At 38.4% G+C, this 19,399-nt stretch overlaps 1 protein-coding gene across 4 annotated transcripts in view; it reads right to left on the bottom strand.

Moving 5' to 3' along the window:
* Nucleotides 1-19,399, bottom strand: part of ST3GAL3 (ST3 beta-galactoside alpha-2,3-sialyltransferase 3) — a 216,014-nt gene that overhangs the window by 12,481 nt on the left and 184,134 nt on the right. For all 4 annotated transcript variants that reach the window (XM_081323183.1, XM_081323186.1, XM_081323184.1 and 1 more), the window contains one exon: nucleotides 4,613-4,759. In XM_081323183.1, the coding sequence (XP_081179309.1) occupies nucleotides 4,613-4,759 (147 nt within the window). The remainder of the gene's footprint in view (nucleotides 1-4,612; nucleotides 4,760-19,399) is intronic.

Below are 19,399 nucleotides of genomic sequence, written 5' to 3'. Positions count from 1 at the left end.
CACTACTGGCATTGATAAATTTACCATTAGCCAATTGCAAAAGGCAGCTTTACTCAGAACAGCTTACATCCTGTGATGATACCTCTAACGCCATGCAACATCAGCATTTGCCTGTTCCTTGGGAAAGACTTGATAGATGGACAAAAATACCAAATCCAGTCTGAACATCTGACTGACTATGTGATGAAACAGTAATATGTTTCTGAGAATTTTATCCAAAGATCAAGAATAAAAATAAGGATGTATGTTGGACTAAACCAAGTGAAAAAAATCTACATTAACTGAATCAGTTAATACTTACAATGAAAGGGAATAATATGATTGCTAAATATGTCTCCATGTATAAATAAAAACAAATGGTGATTACATCTGAAAAGAATATTCACAATGCCACTACTTTACATTTATGCAAAAAGGACTAGGATGCCAATAGGATAGGATAGGATAAGATAGCATACTTTATTTGGCCAAGTGTTTTTAGATACACAAGGAATTTGTTTCTAATGCAGAAGCTCTCAGTGTATATGCAAAACAACAGAGTAATAATTATCATCATAATTGGTATAATAATACCAATAAGAAAGGGTAGTAAAGAAGATAAGGTACACTATAGTCATACAACATGTCATACACAGAAATTAGACAGTACTGTGAGAGTTAGATGTTTAGCAGATGCCATAAGGGAAAAAATGTCCCTGTGTCTAGTTGTTTTGTCATGCAGTGCCCCATAGCAACGTCTTGATGGGAAGAGTTGAAACAGTTTAGGTCTAGGATGTGAGGGATCTGTAGATATTTTCTCAGCCCTCCTTCTGACCCAATCAATATACAGGTCTTCTATGGAAGGCAGGCTGATTGCAGTTGTTCTTTCTGCAGTCCTAACTATCTGATGGAGTCTGTACCTGTTTTGTTTGGTTGCTGTCCCAAACCAGACAGTTATAGAAGTACAAATGACAGACTGAATAATTCCTCTGTAAAACTGTATCAACAGCTCCTGGGGCAGTCTGAATTTCCTTAGTTGATGCAGAAAATGCATTCTTTGGTGTGCCTTTTTAATTATGGTTCTAATGTTGGGTGTCCATTTCAAATCCTGGAAGGTTATAGAATCCAAAAACCTGAAGGACACTACATCAATTTATTCATGAGTAATCTCAATAAACTGTATGTGTTTTCCTTCTCCATCTGCAATCTGTAAGATACTGCGTTGTGAGCATTTTTTGGCCTTCACATAATACAAACGTCAAATAATAGAACCCAGTAGCAGGAAAAAGCATTTATTTCTATTCTGTACTAAAATTATATCACCCACATCTTTGTACAGGAGGGGCCATCTCCACCCAGCTGCAAACAAATGCAATTAATTAGCTTTATGTGTATTCAGAAGAAATTCCCTAGAGATGAGTCATTGGGTTTTTAAAGGGTGTCCAGGGATATGTCAAGCAGACATTGCGTGTAAATCAATGACACACCTTGTGTTAGGGAACACACGCTGTAGCCTGCAGGTTTGTTCCTTCTAAGACATAGCACAATAGAACGGCTGGTTGATGGACATTCCCAAAGAGTCTCCTATGAATAAATACACATACACTTGGAACAACATCAGGAAGAGAGTTTCTATTTATTTTTTCTGTGTAAAACAAAGAGAATTCGGGGAGGGGCTGTTTCACCTTCTTGAAACAAGGACTTGGACTTAACAGGGGATGGAAAGATATTGTTCTACCTGTTTTATGTAGGCAAACTATTCCCTTTCTGATTTGGTTATTCCATTGATTTATTAAATTACTAAGGCACCTAGATCTATTTTATCCTACTTTTTGTACAGAAAAATCTAAGTAACATGTTTTCTAATAGCACTATGTCTAAAACATATCTCAGAATGCCCTCCCTCTCCAACTCTACCATACCCCCCCAATCTTTCTTCCATATATAGCTGTCTTTCCTACATAAACAGGTTCAGTCCTGTTTAGAGGCAGGGAAGACTTTAGCAAAGTTTAGTTCTATTTTTAAAGCAATTTAGACTTAGTATTATCAGGAATCCAGATTTAAAAGTGACTCTAAATCAATGTCTTTACCATTAGTTTAAATTTGGCTAGTTTCATAGCTAAAACTAAAGTATTATACAGATCATAATCTAACAGTTATTTTCTTCTATTACCCAGGAAGACACGAATATACTTTTTTGCTTATGGTGCAATCAGGTCCGTGATACCTGGGTTGCAAAACTCCAGATGGCAGCACAAAATGACAGCAAAAAGATTTTTAACCCCCTTAATGCTTGGCTGTCATCAAGGCATTCACTGAAGATTGGTGACCCAGGTAGCTTTATGTGTGCTGGGCTTTGTGAGACTCCATTCTTCTGACAAAGCAATTCAGAAAAGTCACTTTATCCAATGGTTCTTTTAGGTTTCTCACTGTCACACCTATCTTCCTGGTGAATCCCAAAGACTGATTGCTAAAAGGTAGAATTTTTAACTCCAATTAAATTGCTTAAGGTTTTAATACATTTGTAACTATTAACTCTGAATAGAAATAATAGAAGTAAACCAATATACCCTCCTAAGATTTCCCTCACCTTTGTGTGTCCCAAAGTTATGATGGTTAATTTTCTGCTCTCTTTCTTGATGCCATCATACTTCTAACACTTGCATGTATCTGGCCAAGTATTACTATCCAAAAGTTTTAGCACAAACAAAAATGGCTGTTTATAACAAATAGTGGAATGAGACATCTCGTCAGTAGAAACCGTGTAACATGAAACTTATGGATTTTTTCCATGTAAAGAAAAGTAGAATTATGGTTATCAGCTTGTTCATATCAAAGGATTCAAATGGCTTTCCAAAGTGCAGGGAAATTGGGAAAATGTGTGCCCCTTTGTTGTGGGTCACTAATGATTAATTTTTTTACCTCTTTTCTTATCATTTGTGCAAGCTATTGATTTTGGAGCATCATCTGCAGATCTCAAGCAAATCTCATTTTACTTTTCTGGGAGAAGCAGAAAATGATAAAGGCAGGTTATTATCCTTTTTACCTTTCAAATTAAATCCCAGGTGACTACCAATAAGAATCATTAATATTAAAAAGAAGCAACAAAACACAAATGCAATTCTCTCATTTAGTTAGTTCAACATGGAAAAGATTGAAGAATAAATTATGGACAGTTGGAGGCAGATGGTTCCCCTAACATTAGAAATGAAACCTAAGAGAACTTGTGGCTCAGAAGTGAAGATCAATCTTGTCCCCAAATAGTAGGTAATGTGAAAAGGCAATCTACTTGGAATGTGAGGAATTCATTCTTCATGCTAAAATGCTACCTTAATAAAAAAAATCCTTAGGGGGAAGAAGATAAAAGATACAAGGTAAAGACTGGCCTGTATTTGTTTTCATAGTGGTTTTCATACTATGGTAAACAGCTTGTCCACTGTAGACACTGCAAGTTCAGTAAACTTTAGAGATGAAGCCTCTTGATGTCTTTATCCTTAAGAGTTTTAATTCTCCAAGGATTCTATCCACTTCCTCAGGATCCAGGCTAAAAACTATTCCCAGATATCAGTTCCTGACCTTACCTCAGCACCTCTCACTAATGTTACCTATAAAGTGCCCTGCTAACAGTTCACACAATTCTTCTGACTGATCTTTCCCTAAAAGAATAAAAGCCATTGTAAAAAGGGTCTCTCCAGATGCAATAGGGCTAAAAAGGTAATTCTACTTTGCTGCTCTTATCATGAAAGTGTAGATCCAAGTTTGAGGTTGTTCCCATATCTAGATGGATTTGCTTTTCATTTTTTGCCAACATTGGTCTAGGCAACTCCTCTAGTGACTCTTGGGCAGCTCCTTAAATAATCAAGGAGGCCGCAGGATTGGCATAGGAGAGCTGTTGTAAATTATTTTATCATATGCAAGATTCTGTACGGTTATTATTTTATGCAAAACATTGATTTTACAGATTCTTAAAGTATGTGCATGCCTATTGATCAATATATCTGTGTATTCTTATATTTTTCCCCAAAGGACTTCAGAAAATGTAGCTTTGTTTAGGATTTCCAATAAAAATTATTCACATCCCTGCAAAACTATAACCTTTAGCTTTGTTCTTGGTAAGCCTGTTAAAAATGATTTAAAAGCAATTTGAGTCTCTGTTCAAGATACAACTGAATTAATAATGGTCAAGTGAAGAGAATGCAGCATAGCCAACCTTGTTAAGTGTCTCATTTAATTCTTTAAACCCTGTTTTTCTTATCGTTTTCATCACAGCTATTCAGGAAATGTAACCTGAAGGCAGCTACTGTATGTGAAATAAACTGTGTTATTTGCTTGAATCCTTAGAAGTACAATGAATCAGCAACTGTTGAAGTTGCTTGTATACTTTGTAAAGAAAACTAATAATTTTATAATATCATTTTGTTTCATAAGAAGAAGCCTGCAGAATCAAGCCAAGGGCAATCCACCAACCTATTTCCAAAAATAGGCAGTTCATGCCTGATAGGCGCAAATAAAGAATATGAAGATAAGATATCCTTTGTCTCCTAGAATTCAAAGGGTTTGTTTTAACTTCTGAATACAGATTAAACTTAACGTAGGTATGTAGGCAATAAATTCTGAACCCCAAATTCTTTACCTCTTTGATGGCAGACATCTTGATGTTCTCATAGTAATGCAGTGGTGCATTGGGAGAGTTCATGTCATAACCAAATCCAGCCACAGCTACTTCATCACAATTGTGGAGCACCATGGTAATTGCTACACTTCCCAGAGTAGGAATATTCTGTGGAGGAGAGGGGAATGAAGCAGAACACAAACAATTAAGATTTTGTCTTCTTAAGTGCCAATCTGTGAACAGATCCCAAGTGGGAAATGCAGTGGGATTACTACATCTAGAGATAATATTTTGAGGAACCAATCTAAAGTGCTATTCTAACACAGTGCTAAAGTGAATTACGTACCAGAATATGAAGTATGATTTCATGGTGATCGACAATAGGATAGGAATGCAATGCAGAATGCAGAGGAAGAAAGAGGAAAAGGAAAGATATCAACTGTAATAGCTATATAAAAAAGTGATAACACATAATTTATGTATATGTTTGTTTTGTTTTTTCTTTTTATGCACATTTTTGTGTAGTCTAGTTCTGTTTTGCTTTTGTATTACTTTTTCTTTTTTCTTTTTTGGAATTTGTTCTTTAATGTTTTGAATAAAACAAAATTTGAAAATGAAGAAAAAAAGTGAGGTGTCGGTGAATAGTTCCATAATTATCAAAGTCAAAGTTCAAAAAATCACATTTCTGATAAGTGCTGAGTGGTTTACAACAGCTTTGGAGCAAGTGAGAACAGTCTGACTAGAAAAGCAGGATTTCTAAATTAGGCATTCTGTAGTAAATGATCATTTTATGTATTTTCAAGCAGAACGAATTATACATAATCAAGGATGTGAACATACATAATTCAAAGCTTAACTAATTGTGGTACTATAATGTGAAATGACAATTTACTTGACCTCAAAATTTATGTTGTTAAATTAGACATTTGTTAAGTGACTTTTGTCCCATTTTATGACCTTTCTAGCCAGTTAAGTGAATGATTGCAGTTGTTAAGATAGTAACACAGTTGTTAAGTGGATCTGACTTTCCCATTGACTTTGCTTGTTAGAAGGTTGCAAAAACTGTTCACCTGACCCCAGGACACTGCAACCATCATAAGTATGAACCAGTTGCCAAGCAACCGAATTTTGATCACATGATTATGGGGATGCTCCAATGATTGTAAGTGTGAAAAATGGTCATAAGTCACTTTTTTCAGTGCTGTTGTAACTTTGAGCAGTCACTAAATGAACTGTTCAAGGACTACCTATACTTCATTCTGACTTTACTGATAACTCAACCTTAACCATCTTGGAAACTTGCCAAATCAATGGAGGTCAAGTCTAACATTTCTTGACAATGGCCATAGTGGCTGAAAAGTTCTGGGATTAGAATTTGTATGTGTGAAGGGCATTATAGATTATTAGGAGCATTGTAAGGTTTAGGATAAATTTCCTTCCCAGTAGAATCAGAAAAGCCGTGTCTTTTTCCTGACTTCTTTCCCACTGCTTAACTGGCTGAGCCTGTGGTGCTACCAGCTGCTTTAGGGAATGATTCCTTGCAGGATCACCTTATAATGCTGCTGCACGCAAATCACAATAAAAAAACCCCTTTAGCACAGAGTATACATAAGCCACCCAAGCTAGACGGTAGCATCTAACCGACTTTGGCTGATCACAAAACCTAAGGAGTGCAAAACCTGGTTACTACTTGGATGAAGGACTAACAGGAAACATCAGGGCTGTAGGTTAGTCTGGGAAGTACAAAGAAACATAGCAGAAGGAGATTATGACAGGCGTGTCAAACTGCCAGCCCATGGGTCAGATGCATAATACTGAAACCCTGCCCACCCCATTGCCAGCATTGGGGGAAAAGATGTGATACGTCGTGTGATGTCACATGATGTTGTGAGTTTGACATGCCTGGATTATGACATACAACTTTTTTTGCTGCTCAGAAAAGTACACAGATGTTTTCATTCCATGAAATCACATGGAGTCAAGCTTAACTCCAAGAAGATTTTATGCATGCATGCACCCATACTTGATTTTAACCCCTGTTCCTCATGTTACCTATTAGGAGTTAATCTTGTCTAAAATGAAGCAGATAGGGTTCATTAAGGTAAAGATCAGTTGTTTCAGAACAGTGAAAATTCCAGGCATTGGATCCTAACACTCAGTTAAACAAATCTGTCTTCTTGCATCTTTGAAACAAGAATACTTCTAACAACAGCATTAAAATACATTTCTGAAGAGAAATTTCTCATATCTACTTTGTCTATAAATTTTAGTTGTTTTTATTTCACATGGGAGATAGGAAAATACTAGTTGTTCAAGAGAATATTAATGACAATTTCTTGAATGGAGTACTTCTTTTTGAGCTTTCACTCATAGCAATTTGCCTTGTTAAAATTAACCAATTAAATCTGGCTAACAGCAAAAGGTTATCATAAACACTCTTTCCTGAAAATTATTTTCAGTCCCTATCTCATATCTGAAACACTTTATGGTTACTATAAATATTATCATGGAACAGAGTTGTAAACTATCAGCCCCACCACCCTCATAGACATATAGACACATCACACTACTTATATAATAAAACTGATTTTATAAACTGTTCTTGTCACTTATGATGTTCAATCTCCTTCTTCTTCCAGAGATAACTTTTTCAGTAATCACCATTTAAAAATAAATAGTGAATTTATAATGCTGCATCAAACAACCACGTTTCTTTTTCAAGTAACTTTGCAGATATTCAGGGATCTGGTCTGTAAAATTTGTCACTAAAATACTTTAAAGACAGTGTAGCAATTATTTCCAAATATTTCCAATACAAACTTTCTGTTGGTGAAATTTGAAACACTATTAATGTGCCATTAAAATAAATTGAGGTATCATACCACATTTATACTATTTTTGGCACTGCTACGGAGAGGCAGTACTGTATTTGAATGTTCCTGCTGGGTAGCTCTTTCTAGCAAGGACTAGTGTATTCAAATTAGTCTTAGATCAGGGCTTCTCAACCAGTGGTACGGGTACCACCTATGGTACATTGGCACCTGGCAGGTGGTACGTGACCATCCTAGGAAAGTGGTAGCGGGGGAGGGGAATGAGCTGCACCGCACAAGCCTGAGTGAGAGATGGCTGGAACTGCAGGGCTGTCAGGGCTCAGCGGAAGCGCCAGGATCAGCGCTTCTTTGGGGCTGTCAGGGCTCAGCGGAAGCACCAGGATCAGCGCCAGGCTCCAGCTGGAGCTCAGCACTGATCCTGGTGCTTCTAAGCCCAGAAGAAGCGCTGATCAGCTGGAATCTTGCAGCATCTCCAGGGTGTTGTGATTTATATTCAGATGCTTGGCAAATGATTCATGTTTATGACGGTCACAGTGTCCCAGGGTCATGTGAAGTGACCAAAACCTGCTGCAACCACCCAGCAGATGGGGGAGGGAATAAAAACCAAACACCCCCCACCCCACCCCCACTGCCAATCCTCAGCAGAAATGCTCACAACAATGAAAACCTCAGACAGGAGGAAGAGCACTGCCGGGCGGGCAGGCAGGCGTCTTGCTCAGTTGTGGCTTTGGAGGCACTTTTTTCAGTGCCATTGTAACTTCAAACAGTCACTAAGCGAACTGTTGTAAGTCGAGGACTACCTGTACTTCATCACTTTTTTCCTTTTTTTTTTGGTCATCAAGTTTTTGACACCTTGCTAGGTGACTGGTGGTACTCGGATGTTGCCATATCTTAAAAGTGGTACAATGGGAGAAAAGGTTGAAAAGCCCTGTCTTAGATCACCAATATACCATTAGCATAGTTCTTTTAATATATATGAAAGAAAACCAAGGATGTTTCCTCTTATTCCTCAAATATTTAGCAATCAGTAATTCTAGTACGGTAGAGGTCTATAGAGATTCTCAGTCATCCAGGTCATAGCTGTCCCAAAGATGCTTTTCCACAAAGCAACTGGAGTTTCTTGTTTTTCCTTTGAAGACATTTCGCTTCTCATCCAAGGAGGTTGGATGAGAGCCTTGAAGAAGCTTCTGGGATGAGAAGCAAAACATCTTCAAAGGAAAAACAAGAAAGTCCAGTTGCCTCGTGAAAAAGCATCTTTGGTACGTTTAGTAGGGTAGCTGAGTTTTTCGACTATCATACTAGGTTAAACAGCAATTATTTGTGTATTTGGTTTTTAGTTTGAGTAGCTAAGTTGAGTATCAGAATATATATTATTTTTGTGGGATACATTATCCCTATCAACCGTTTCTTTAGGGGTGCAGAATAGAGGAAGTACTCTACTATCTACCGTATCTTACCTTATTATGTAAATAAGGATAAAATAGTAAATATCTTTCTGGTTCCTGTATAAGAAAAATTGTAAGTATCTCTGACAAGTTATTAGAAATCATTATTACAGCATCTAAGGTAATCTGTCTAATAAAGTCCAAAGTTCCTAATGAATGTATTTCTCTGGATTCATGTTGTTAAGTTTCAAATACAAACATGTTGCCCAATGCATAGGGAATGGAAACTATAGGGTTGTAATTATCTCAAAATAATTCAAGCTGATATTAGAACAGTGCTCATTGTTAAAGGAAGAGTATTTTAACTGAGAACAGAAGGGATGAGCAATGTCTGAGAAAAATCCTCCTGTTTAATGATATATCACAGAGTCTGACCACAAAGAAGGGCTATAAACTCAAATGCTCATGAATACGAGACCATATAATGACCACAACGTCTGTACAAAAAGAAGCAAATTGTACTTTTTGCTATCTTAATGCTAATAGGATTCAATGATTAACTGATTTATAGATGAAATTGGATTAGATTAAATATTGAAACCAGGTAATCAAACAGCAGTTCAGGATGTAAAGTTATAACTACTATGCAATGGAGAGAACATGATGGAAGCAGAATAGTCCATTAATTCTGGGGCAAGCACAATTCCTGCTGATGTTCCAAAGTTTTAGTTCTCTTGATCCTTCTCTGGTTATTCTTTTTTTAAATAATATATTTTATTAATTTTTTAACATGGTCCTCTTAATATTTGGTAAACAGTGTGTAGTCTGGGCTTACATTTAAAAAACATTTGTGAACAATTGGTTTCTATAATCTATAATCCACATAATAGCTTTACTTGATTTCCTCTTCTTCCCATAATGTTCTCTTTTACCAACCTTAAGTCAATACAATTCTTATTGTTGGATAGATAACAACTGAGTATAAATTTTTTCCTAATATTTCCGCAAATAATAATCACATCAATATAATATTTCTTTTCTGTCTAATCATTCTGGTTGCCTCATTATAGATCCCATTTACAGTTCTTGTTTGCATTTGTTTTTCCCATAATGTTCCAAACTTTCTTACTGGTTAAGATTTTCTCAAAGTTAATTACGTTTAAATATTTGATTCTATTTTTTTTTTCATGTAAACCATCCCATAACTTTTACCTTAAAGAATAAATAAGACTAAAAGAAGAATAAAAAAGAACAAGAGTAAAGAGGAATAAAAAGAGAGTATACTACTGAACGTTCATGTTTCCCCAGCTAATACATATTTATTTCCAAAAATTTTCCATTCCTTTTTATCATAATTAAGAATATATTTAATCTTTAAAGATTCCATTTAATAAATCCAATCATCTGATCTTTTAACTTATTCAAAACATTTTGACCCCTCCTCAAGAAGCCTGCCCTGGACCCGGCTGTTTTAAATAACTATCGTCCAGTCTCCAACCTTCGCTTTTTGGCGAAGGTTGTTGAGAGTGTGGTGGCGCATCAGCTTCCTCTGTTCCTGGAGGAAACTGATTATCTGGACCCGTACCAATCGGGTTTCAGGCCCGGATACAGCACGGAGACGGCATTGGTCGCGCTGGTGAATGATCTCTGGAGGGCTCGGGACAGGGGTTGCTCCTCTGTCCTGGTCCTATTAGATCTCTCAGCGGCTTTTGATACCATCGACCATGGTACCCTACTGCGGCGTCTCAGGGGGTTGGGAGTGGGAGGCACCGTTTTACGGTGGTTCTCCTCCTATCTCCTGGGCCGTTCGCAGTCGGTGTTGACGGGAGGGCAGAGATCCGCCCCGAGGCCTCTCATTTGTGGAGTTCCTCAGGGGTCGGTTCTCTCGCCCCTCCTGTTCAACATCTATATGAAGCCGCTGGGTGAGATCATTCGTGGTTTCGGGGTGGGGTATCATCAGTACGCTGATGATACCCAACTTTTTCTTTCCACCCCGAACCAACCCAGCGATGCTCTCGCCGTGATGTCCCGTTGCCTGGAGGCGGTCCAGGTCTGGATGGGGAGAAACAGGCTTCGTCTCAATCCCGCCAAGACTGAGTGGCTGTGCATATCAGCATCTCGGGTCAACCAGACTAGTCCATCTCTAACGATGGGGGGTGAGGTGTTACCCCCCATTGATAGGGCTCGCAACTTGGGCGTCCTCCTGGATTCACAACTCAATTTTGAACACCATATAGGAGCCGTGACCAGGGGGGCTTTTGCCCAGGTTCGCCTGGTGCGCCAGTTGCGACCCTATCTGGACCGAGATGCCCTACGCACAGTCACTCATGTGCTCGTGACCTCCCGTTTAGACTACTGCAACGCTCTCTACATGGGGCTGCCCTTGAGGACCACTCGGAGGCTTCAGCTGGTGCAGAATGCGGCCGCGCGAGTTGTGATGGGGGTTTCCCGATACTCCCATGTAACACCTCTACTCCGCGAGCTGCATTGGCTTCCGGTTGCCCTCCAGGTGAGATTCAAGGTGCTGGTGATGACCTATAAAGCCCTAAATGGCTTGGGTCCGGGATATCTGAGGGAACACCTGCTGCCGGCATCAAGTTCCCTTCGTCCAGTGCGCTCCCACAGGGAGGGTCTTCTCAGGGTGCCACCGGTAAGAGATTGCCGGCGGACGACACCCAGGGATAGGGCCTTCTCAGTGGGGGCGCCTGCCCTTTGGAACCAGCTGCCAGTGGAGCTGAGGACTGCCCCCGACCTCCGTTCATTCCGCCGGGACCTGAAGACCTGGCTCTTCGAGCTCTCTGGCCCAGGCTGAGGATTAATCTTAATTTTAACTGGGGTTTTATTTATGCAGGGACAAATATAATTTTTTTTAAAATTTGTTTTTAACTTTTGTATCTTGGTTTTTTAATCACCCTGTAAACCGCCCTGAGTCCTTCGGGAAAGGGCGGTATATAAATGTAATAAAATAAATAAATAAATAAATAAATCCATTATAATTTTCTTAAAATCAATCATTTAAATATCTAAAATATGCCCTTATATATAAGCCACTCTAACTCTTTTATATTACTCATATCAAGAAATAACATAAGAAAAGAGAAGAAAGAGAGAGTACTATGTTGAGGGACTCCTCCCTCTTAAAGTAAAATTCATATCCTAAATCTTTCTATTACTTTAACCATATTCAAACAGGTGTTTCTTTTTAAAATATTCTCTCTGATAAGTCCCATCATCTATTTTCTTAATTTTCATTTTGGCCTTCTTCTTTTGCCCAATATCTTTAATCAACATATTCTGCTGAATCAGAGTCTTTCCATATTCTTGTAGGTGTCACTGTAGATATAAAAATAAGTACAATATCATTGTAAGAGGCATTGCTCTTTCATGTTTGTTGAAAATCTTTTTCTTTCTTTTTCTCTCTGTATCTCTTATCATTTTTTGTCTCTCCAATTCTAGTGGTGTTCCTGACGTCTCTGCAATCCATTTTCTTATCCTCAAATTTGTCTTGTGGTCTTAAAGTATAAGTTGCCTTTTCCAAAACCAATATTTCTTGTAAAAATTTTTCCACTTGGGTTAAATCATACTTCTTTGTTGTGTTAAGTTCCATCTTTGAGACTCTATCCTCGAATTTGTGTTTAGTTATCTGTTTTATCTGCTCCTTCTCTATTGTTATTTCCTGGGATTTTTTTGTTGTAAAGTTAAATTGGAGATGAATTGGTTTATGTTTTCAAAGTTATTTTGGATTTCTTTGTGGTTTGAAGTCATTGTTGTTTGAATTAGTTGTAGCATCTCATATGTCTCCTCTTGAAAGGTATTTCTTTTTTCTTGATAAATTCTTTCTGCAAGTCTCATTTCAAACTTATTTGTTCTCATCAGTCAGCGATCAGTCGGTCTCCCTTTATTCTTTAACACATATCTTCCTTGCTTCTCAGCTAAGAGAGAGAGAGAGAGAGAGAGAGAGAGAGAGAGAGAGAGAGAGAGAGAGAGAGAGAAAGAAAGAGAAAGAAAGAGAGAGAGAGAGAGAGAGAGAAAGAGAGAGAGCCTGTGGCCTAGGGGTTAAAACAACTGCTTAAGACGCAGTTGGCCCAGGTTCGAATCTCAGAAGGGTATGGCTGACTGATGAGAACAAATAAGTTTGAAATGATCATATCGGTCTCCCTTTATTCTTTGTTAGCAAGCCACAAAATTTACACAAATATGAGCTGCCACTGCTGTGGCTACTGCCTGTAGATGGCCTTGGGCTAGGCTGAAACAGGAAATAAGATTTGTGCCGTGTCTGGGACTAAGCAAGTGTATTCTGAATGCTTAACAAACATTTAACATATACATATACATATGTGTGTGTGTGTGTGTGTGTGTGTGTGTGTGTATAAAATGAGACATGGTATTTTCCTATTTTTGCCTGTGTGATTGCAAAGATTCCTGCAGTTTGAATCCAATGCCTGTTAATTATTCTGAAAAATTAAACAATGGAGAATTTTTTTGGCTAGGGCTTTTTTTTCTTTTTTGTCTTTGAAGGAAACTATGGCAGAATGGACTCTACCTTATCAGTTGCACTGTTCACAGAATTAATATTTCAGGGCAAAGTTAAGTTGAGACTCTCAGGATAAGAAAATGAGATGATAAGAAGAATCCTAGATGGAGGAGTTAGGGAAGACTGGTTTTCCAATCAAAATGCAAGCAGAAAGAAGAAACCTTTGGCAGAGAAAGCTTTTCCTAATTCTTTTCCCACTATTTATAGCCTGCTAATCCACTCTGGCAAGCAAACAAACAAACAAATCAATCCATCATAACTGAGAACAACGTCTCTGGAAAGAGTCTGATACAGAATAGTTTGTAAGAAGCACGGTTCTACTAGCTTACAGCAGAAGCATGACCAGCCACTGCCCATTGAAAGCATTCTGACAGACTGAATGTCAAGTCCTTAGGTGCACATGTGGGCAAAACACCCTTAGGACTAAACTACAAAACAACCAGGAAGGTGACAATCCTATGAATCACGGAGACTTCCTGATCTCAGGTTAATCCCCAAGGGAATGGAAGCTGCCAGAACATGACAGAAGTATAAATCCATGACTTGAAATGTAATGCTAATGCAATAAATTTACTAACAAGCTTGAAGTAGCTTGAGGGGCAGAAAGTCATTAATGCTTTTAAAAGCCCAACCTACAATTCTCAATTATGGAAAAAAAATATAATGAACCAAACAATTGCAAAATAGTTTTAAAAGCTGAAGGGATCACTCACATCAAGTTTCTTAATCTTATGGAAATAAATGTTTAGGTTTAGATTTCACGTTTCACTTTTAGTTACTGTTTTAGTCAGTTTTATTCTGTGAGGCTTATTTTTTATTCTATTTATTGTCATTTTATTGTGTAAATTTTCTATGCCGCCCAGAGTCTGGTTGATTTCAGTAATAAATATATCAGGAAAGGTATATAAAAAAACCTAAAACAATGAGAATCCAGATAAAGAATTTCAATAGAGTCTCATGATTTTATTGGATATAATAATAATAATAATAATAATAATAATAATAATAATAATAATAATAATAATAATAATAATAATAATAATAATAATAATATAAAGTTGGAAGGGACCTTGGAGGTCATCTAGTCCAACCCCCTGCTCAGGCAGGAAACCCTATACCATTTCAGACAAATGGCCGTCCAGTCTCTTCTTAAAAACCTCCAGTGTTGGAGCATTCACCACCTCTGGAGGCAGGTTGTTCCACTGGTTAATTGTTCTAACTGTCAGGAAGTTTCTCCTTAGTTCTAGGTTGTTTCTCTCCTTGACTAGTTTCCATCCGTTGCTTCTTGTCCTGCCTTCAGGTGCTTTGGAGAATAGCTTGGCTCCCTCTTCTTTGTGGCAGCCCCTGAGATATTGGAACACTGCTATCATGTCACCCCTCATCCAGGTGTATCTTAAATATCACCTATTTTAAATTTGATTTAAGCAGCCTGTGGAAGCTGTTCATATCCATGTGAAATTAAATGCTTATTTATATTAGTATTTGATGACGGGATGGTTGAGCACTAGGAATAAGAAAAAAGGCAATATTATCCATGAATAATTGGTTTAAACAAATAACTTAGGCAACAGAATATTGTTATCTCACCCAAAACAAAATGCCATATCTTGCCTATAACTCACTAAATAATAAGTTGGAAGGGACCTTGGAGGTCATCTAGTCCAACCCCCTGCTCAGGCAGGAAACCCTATACCATTTCAGACAAATGGCTGGCCAGTCTCTTCTTAAAAACTTCCAGTGTTGGAGCATTCACCGCTTCTGGAGGCAGGTTGTTCCACTAGTTAGTTGTCAGGAAGTTTCTCCTTAGTTCTAGGTTGTTTCTCTCCTTGACTAGTTTCCATCCGTTGCTTCTTGTCCTGCTTTCAGGTGCTTTGGAGAATAGCTTGGCTCCCTCTTCTTTGTGGCAGCCCCTGAGATATTGGAACACTGCTATCATGTCACCCCTCACCCTTCTCTTCATTAAACTACACATACCCAATTCCAGCAACCGTTCCCTATATGTTTTAGCCTCCAGTCCCCCAATCATCTTTGTTGCTCTTCTCTGTACTCTTTCTAGAGTCTTGACATCTTTTTTACATCGTGGTGACCAAAACTGGATGCAGTATTCCAGGTGTGGCCTTACCAAGGCATTGTAAAGTGATATTAGGACTTCACGTGATCTTGATTCTATCCCTCTGTTAATGCAGCCTAGAACTGTGTTGGCTTTTTTGGCAGCTGCAGCCCACTGCTGGCTCATATTTAAGTGATTGTCCACTAGGACTCCGAGATCTCTCTCACAGTTACTACTATTGAGCAAGGTACCACCTATACTATACCTGTGCATTTGATTTTTCCTGCCTAAATGTAGAACCTTACTTTTTTCACAATTGAATTTCATTTTGTTAGATAGCGCCCAGTGTTCGAGTCTGTCCAGATCCTCCTGTATCTTAAGCCTGTCTTCTGGAGTATTGGCTATTCCTGCCAGCTTGGTGTCGTCTGCAAATTTGATGAGTTCCCCATCTATCCCCTCATCCAAATCATTGATGAAGATGTTGAAGAGCACTGGGACCAGAACAGAGCCCTGGGGCACCCCACTACACACTTCCTTCCATGTAGATGCAGTTCCGTTGAGGACCACATGCTGAGTACGGCCTGTCAGCCAGCTATGAATCCATCTGGTAGTGATGCTATCTAACCCACATTTTTCTATTTTATCAAGTAGTAGGTTGTGATCTACTTTATCAAATGCCTTACTGAAGTCCAAGTAAATTATATCTACAGCATTCCTCTGGTCCACTAGTTTTGTCACTTGGTCAAAGAATGCATTAAGGTTTGTCTGGCATGATCTGTTTTTGACAAACCCATGTTGGCTTTTAGTGATAACTTTGTTCACATCAAGGTGTTCGCTGATTTGTCAGGAAAAATCACACTGTTTCCCTCTACAGTAGAAAAAGTATTCCATCATGTGTGAAAGTTCCACACATATATCTTTTGCTATAAATATGCAATTTTAAAAGCTACTTTGTTCTGCTTCGTAAACATGTAATATTTGTGTAAATGTTGCAAACAATAATTACAGAGTTTATGTAGCAGTCCTGGGGTTACAACAGTAATTGGGACCAGGAATGCTATCACTAAGCGATGTAGTTATAAAGTGTGACATCGTTTCTGTATAACATCCCAGTGTCAAGTTGTTCTTGCTTAATTAGCCACAATATTACTGGTAGAAAACCACATTTCCTAGTGAAGGCAATAAAAATGTCCTCAGCTACCCTCATCTTTCTCTTGCCACCTGCAAAGGCAAAGTAGTTAGTCAAAATGTTAAGCCAAGAAAAGAAAAAAGATTTCCAACAGAGAGAGCTTACAAGATGGCTTTGAGTATAGCTGAGAATTTGTGTTCCATTGTGTTCCATTTCACAGAATGCCTTTCTTCTCTCAAGAGGCCCTTAAATTGACATCTGCTCCTGAACTGTTTCAAACATATATATGTCATCTTGCACTGTGAGATTAGTCACATATAAATTTGATATAGATAGATAGACAGATAGATAGATAGATAGATAGATAGATAGATAGATAGATAGATAGATAGATAGATACTGCTAAGCTTGTAAGCCGCCCTGAGTCTTCAGAGAAGGGCGGGATATAAATGAAATTAAAATAAATAAAATTAAAAATTAAAAAATAAATCACCACTATAAAAGTCAGTTCTACTAAATACAGTTGGTAGCAGAGTCAACTGGTTATATTTCAACCAAAGCTACCTGTTTTTGATCACAAAACTACCTAGGTCAGGGGTAGGCAACCTTGGCTCTTTTATGATTTGTGGACTTCAACTTCCAGAATTCCTGAGCCAGCTGTGCTGGCTCAGGAATTCTGGGAGTTGAAGCCCACGAGTCATAAAAGAGCCAAGGTTGCCTATCCCTGACCTAGAAAATCAATCAGAATTGAAAAATATATATATCATTGTTGTAACTGATTACATTTTTAATGGTTTGGGTAAACATATTCAGAACATTTAATTGCTGATTGTCAACAAAATTTCCAAAACTATTTCCAAGTTTTAACAGTTTCTGACAGCTCTAGTTTCTCATGCTGGAAGTGATTGATTTCAGCTTAATTCTATGGGCACAACAAACTGACTAAAATGACAGCACAAGCTTAGCTTATGAATTACCCAGGACCACACAATGAGTTTATTATCACTCCTAAAAAATAGATTCCAGACCATACATCTGACACTGTAATGCAAAGAACAAAAAAATAAGATAAACCCTGCACATTTAAGATAGATATAAGAAGGATTAATAAGAATATATTGCGGAAGTTAATCAGCACAAGTGGGATTGTACAGTCACAAAAGATAAATAGTCTTATGATAACCATAACGATATGTTAGTTCTAAACCATATACAGCTTTGAAGTTTATAGCTAACATGTTCCTTTCATCCCCTAAACCAGGGGTGTCAAACTCAATTTCATTGAGGGCCACATCAGCATTGCGGTTGCCCTCAGGGGGCCGGGTGGGTGTGGCCAGGGTGGGCGTGGCTAGAGTGCGTATGGCCTACTGGGTGGGCGTGGCCAGCTCTACATCGTTCGCATCAAGGGTGCCTATGGGGGCCTGGGCAGGAGTGGGACAGATCTGAGGTTCTCTGGCAGAAGGAGGGTCTCTGGGCCAGGGCCAAGGCAGTGGGGGCCATTCCCTCACTGTTTCCAGGATGGCTTCGCGGGCCACATGAAACCACTTTGCGGGCCGGATTTGGCCCCCGGGCCTTGTGTTTGACATGTCTGCCCTAAACAGATAGGAAAATGGAATTGTTATTTGAACGGAGCAGAAGCATGCACCCAAACTTCTCATGGATATTACCAAAGTCATATAGCCTGAACCATATTTATGCCCCAATACTGATAGTATTAGGAAGGAGGAATAAGATTTCCAGTCAAGAACAGAACTCGTCAAATATTCAGTAAAGCCAAATCTTCAATTACTGTCCTAATTTCCAAAGCCAAAGGCAGTTCTGCTTTAAAATCAAGTGTCCCAATCTGGAATGGATCTTTCATCCATTATTATTGCATAAGCACTATTGTATTTTGCAGTATTATTCAGTTTCATCTGGAAAAAATATAGGTGCAAAGTAGATATAAATGTTCCTACACATACTCGTTTATTAAATCCTGAATGAAATGCTATCGTATCAGCCTTGAACCATTACCCTCTGCCTTCTTAGCCCTGTTGAAAAACCCTAAAATTACAATGTTAATTGGCAGCACATTGTTACCATATGTGGCATAGTTATAGCACCCGGAAGTTTATTTAAGCTTGGAAAGAGGAATGGAATATTTCAACCCTTTATAAGGAATTCAAATTGGCCCTACCGTAGTTATTAAGGACATTATCTACTTCAAACTGTGTGTTCCTATGACACCTCTTGGTATACCTCTGGATGTATTCATCACAGGCACTCTGTGAGAGGACTCTGATTACACAGGCTTTTATTAATTCTTTAAGACTTTTTGATCTAGTTCTGTATGCAAAAGAACATTTCATAAATACAAGTTAACAAAATCCTACTAAGTTGGTGTTATGAGTGAATCTTCATAGTAAAGGTACTGCAAGGTTTTGGTTCACATAAGAAGACTTAATTTCACTCCTAGCACCAAATAATAATGATAATGATAATGATAATAATGATGATGATGATGATGACGACGTTGGAAGGGACCTTGGAGGTCATCTAGTCCAACCCCCTGCTCAGGCAGGAAACCCTATACCATTTCAGGCAAATGGCTGTCCAGTCTCCTCTTAAAAACTTCCAGTGCTGGAGCATTCACCACTTCTAGAGGCAGGTTGTTCCACTGGTTAATTGTTCTAACTGTCAGGAAGATTCTCCTTAGTTCTAAGTTGCTTCTCTCCTTGACTAGTTTCCATCCGTTGCTTCTTGTCCTGCTTTCGGGCGCTTTGGAGAATAGCTTGGCTCCCTCTTCTTTGTGGCAGCCCCTGAGATATTGGAACACTGCTATCATGTCACCCCTCACCCTTCTCTTCATTAAACTACACATATCCAATTCCAGCAACCGT

This window comes from Vipera berus, assembly GCF_964194415.1.
Source record: "Vipera berus genome assembly, chromosome: 3".
Lineage (NCBI taxonomy): Eukaryota > Metazoa > Chordata > Lepidosauria > Squamata > Viperidae > Vipera > Vipera berus.
The sequence above is the reverse complement of the archived record's forward strand: the minus strand, read 5'-3'. Positions and strand labels throughout refer to the sequence as shown.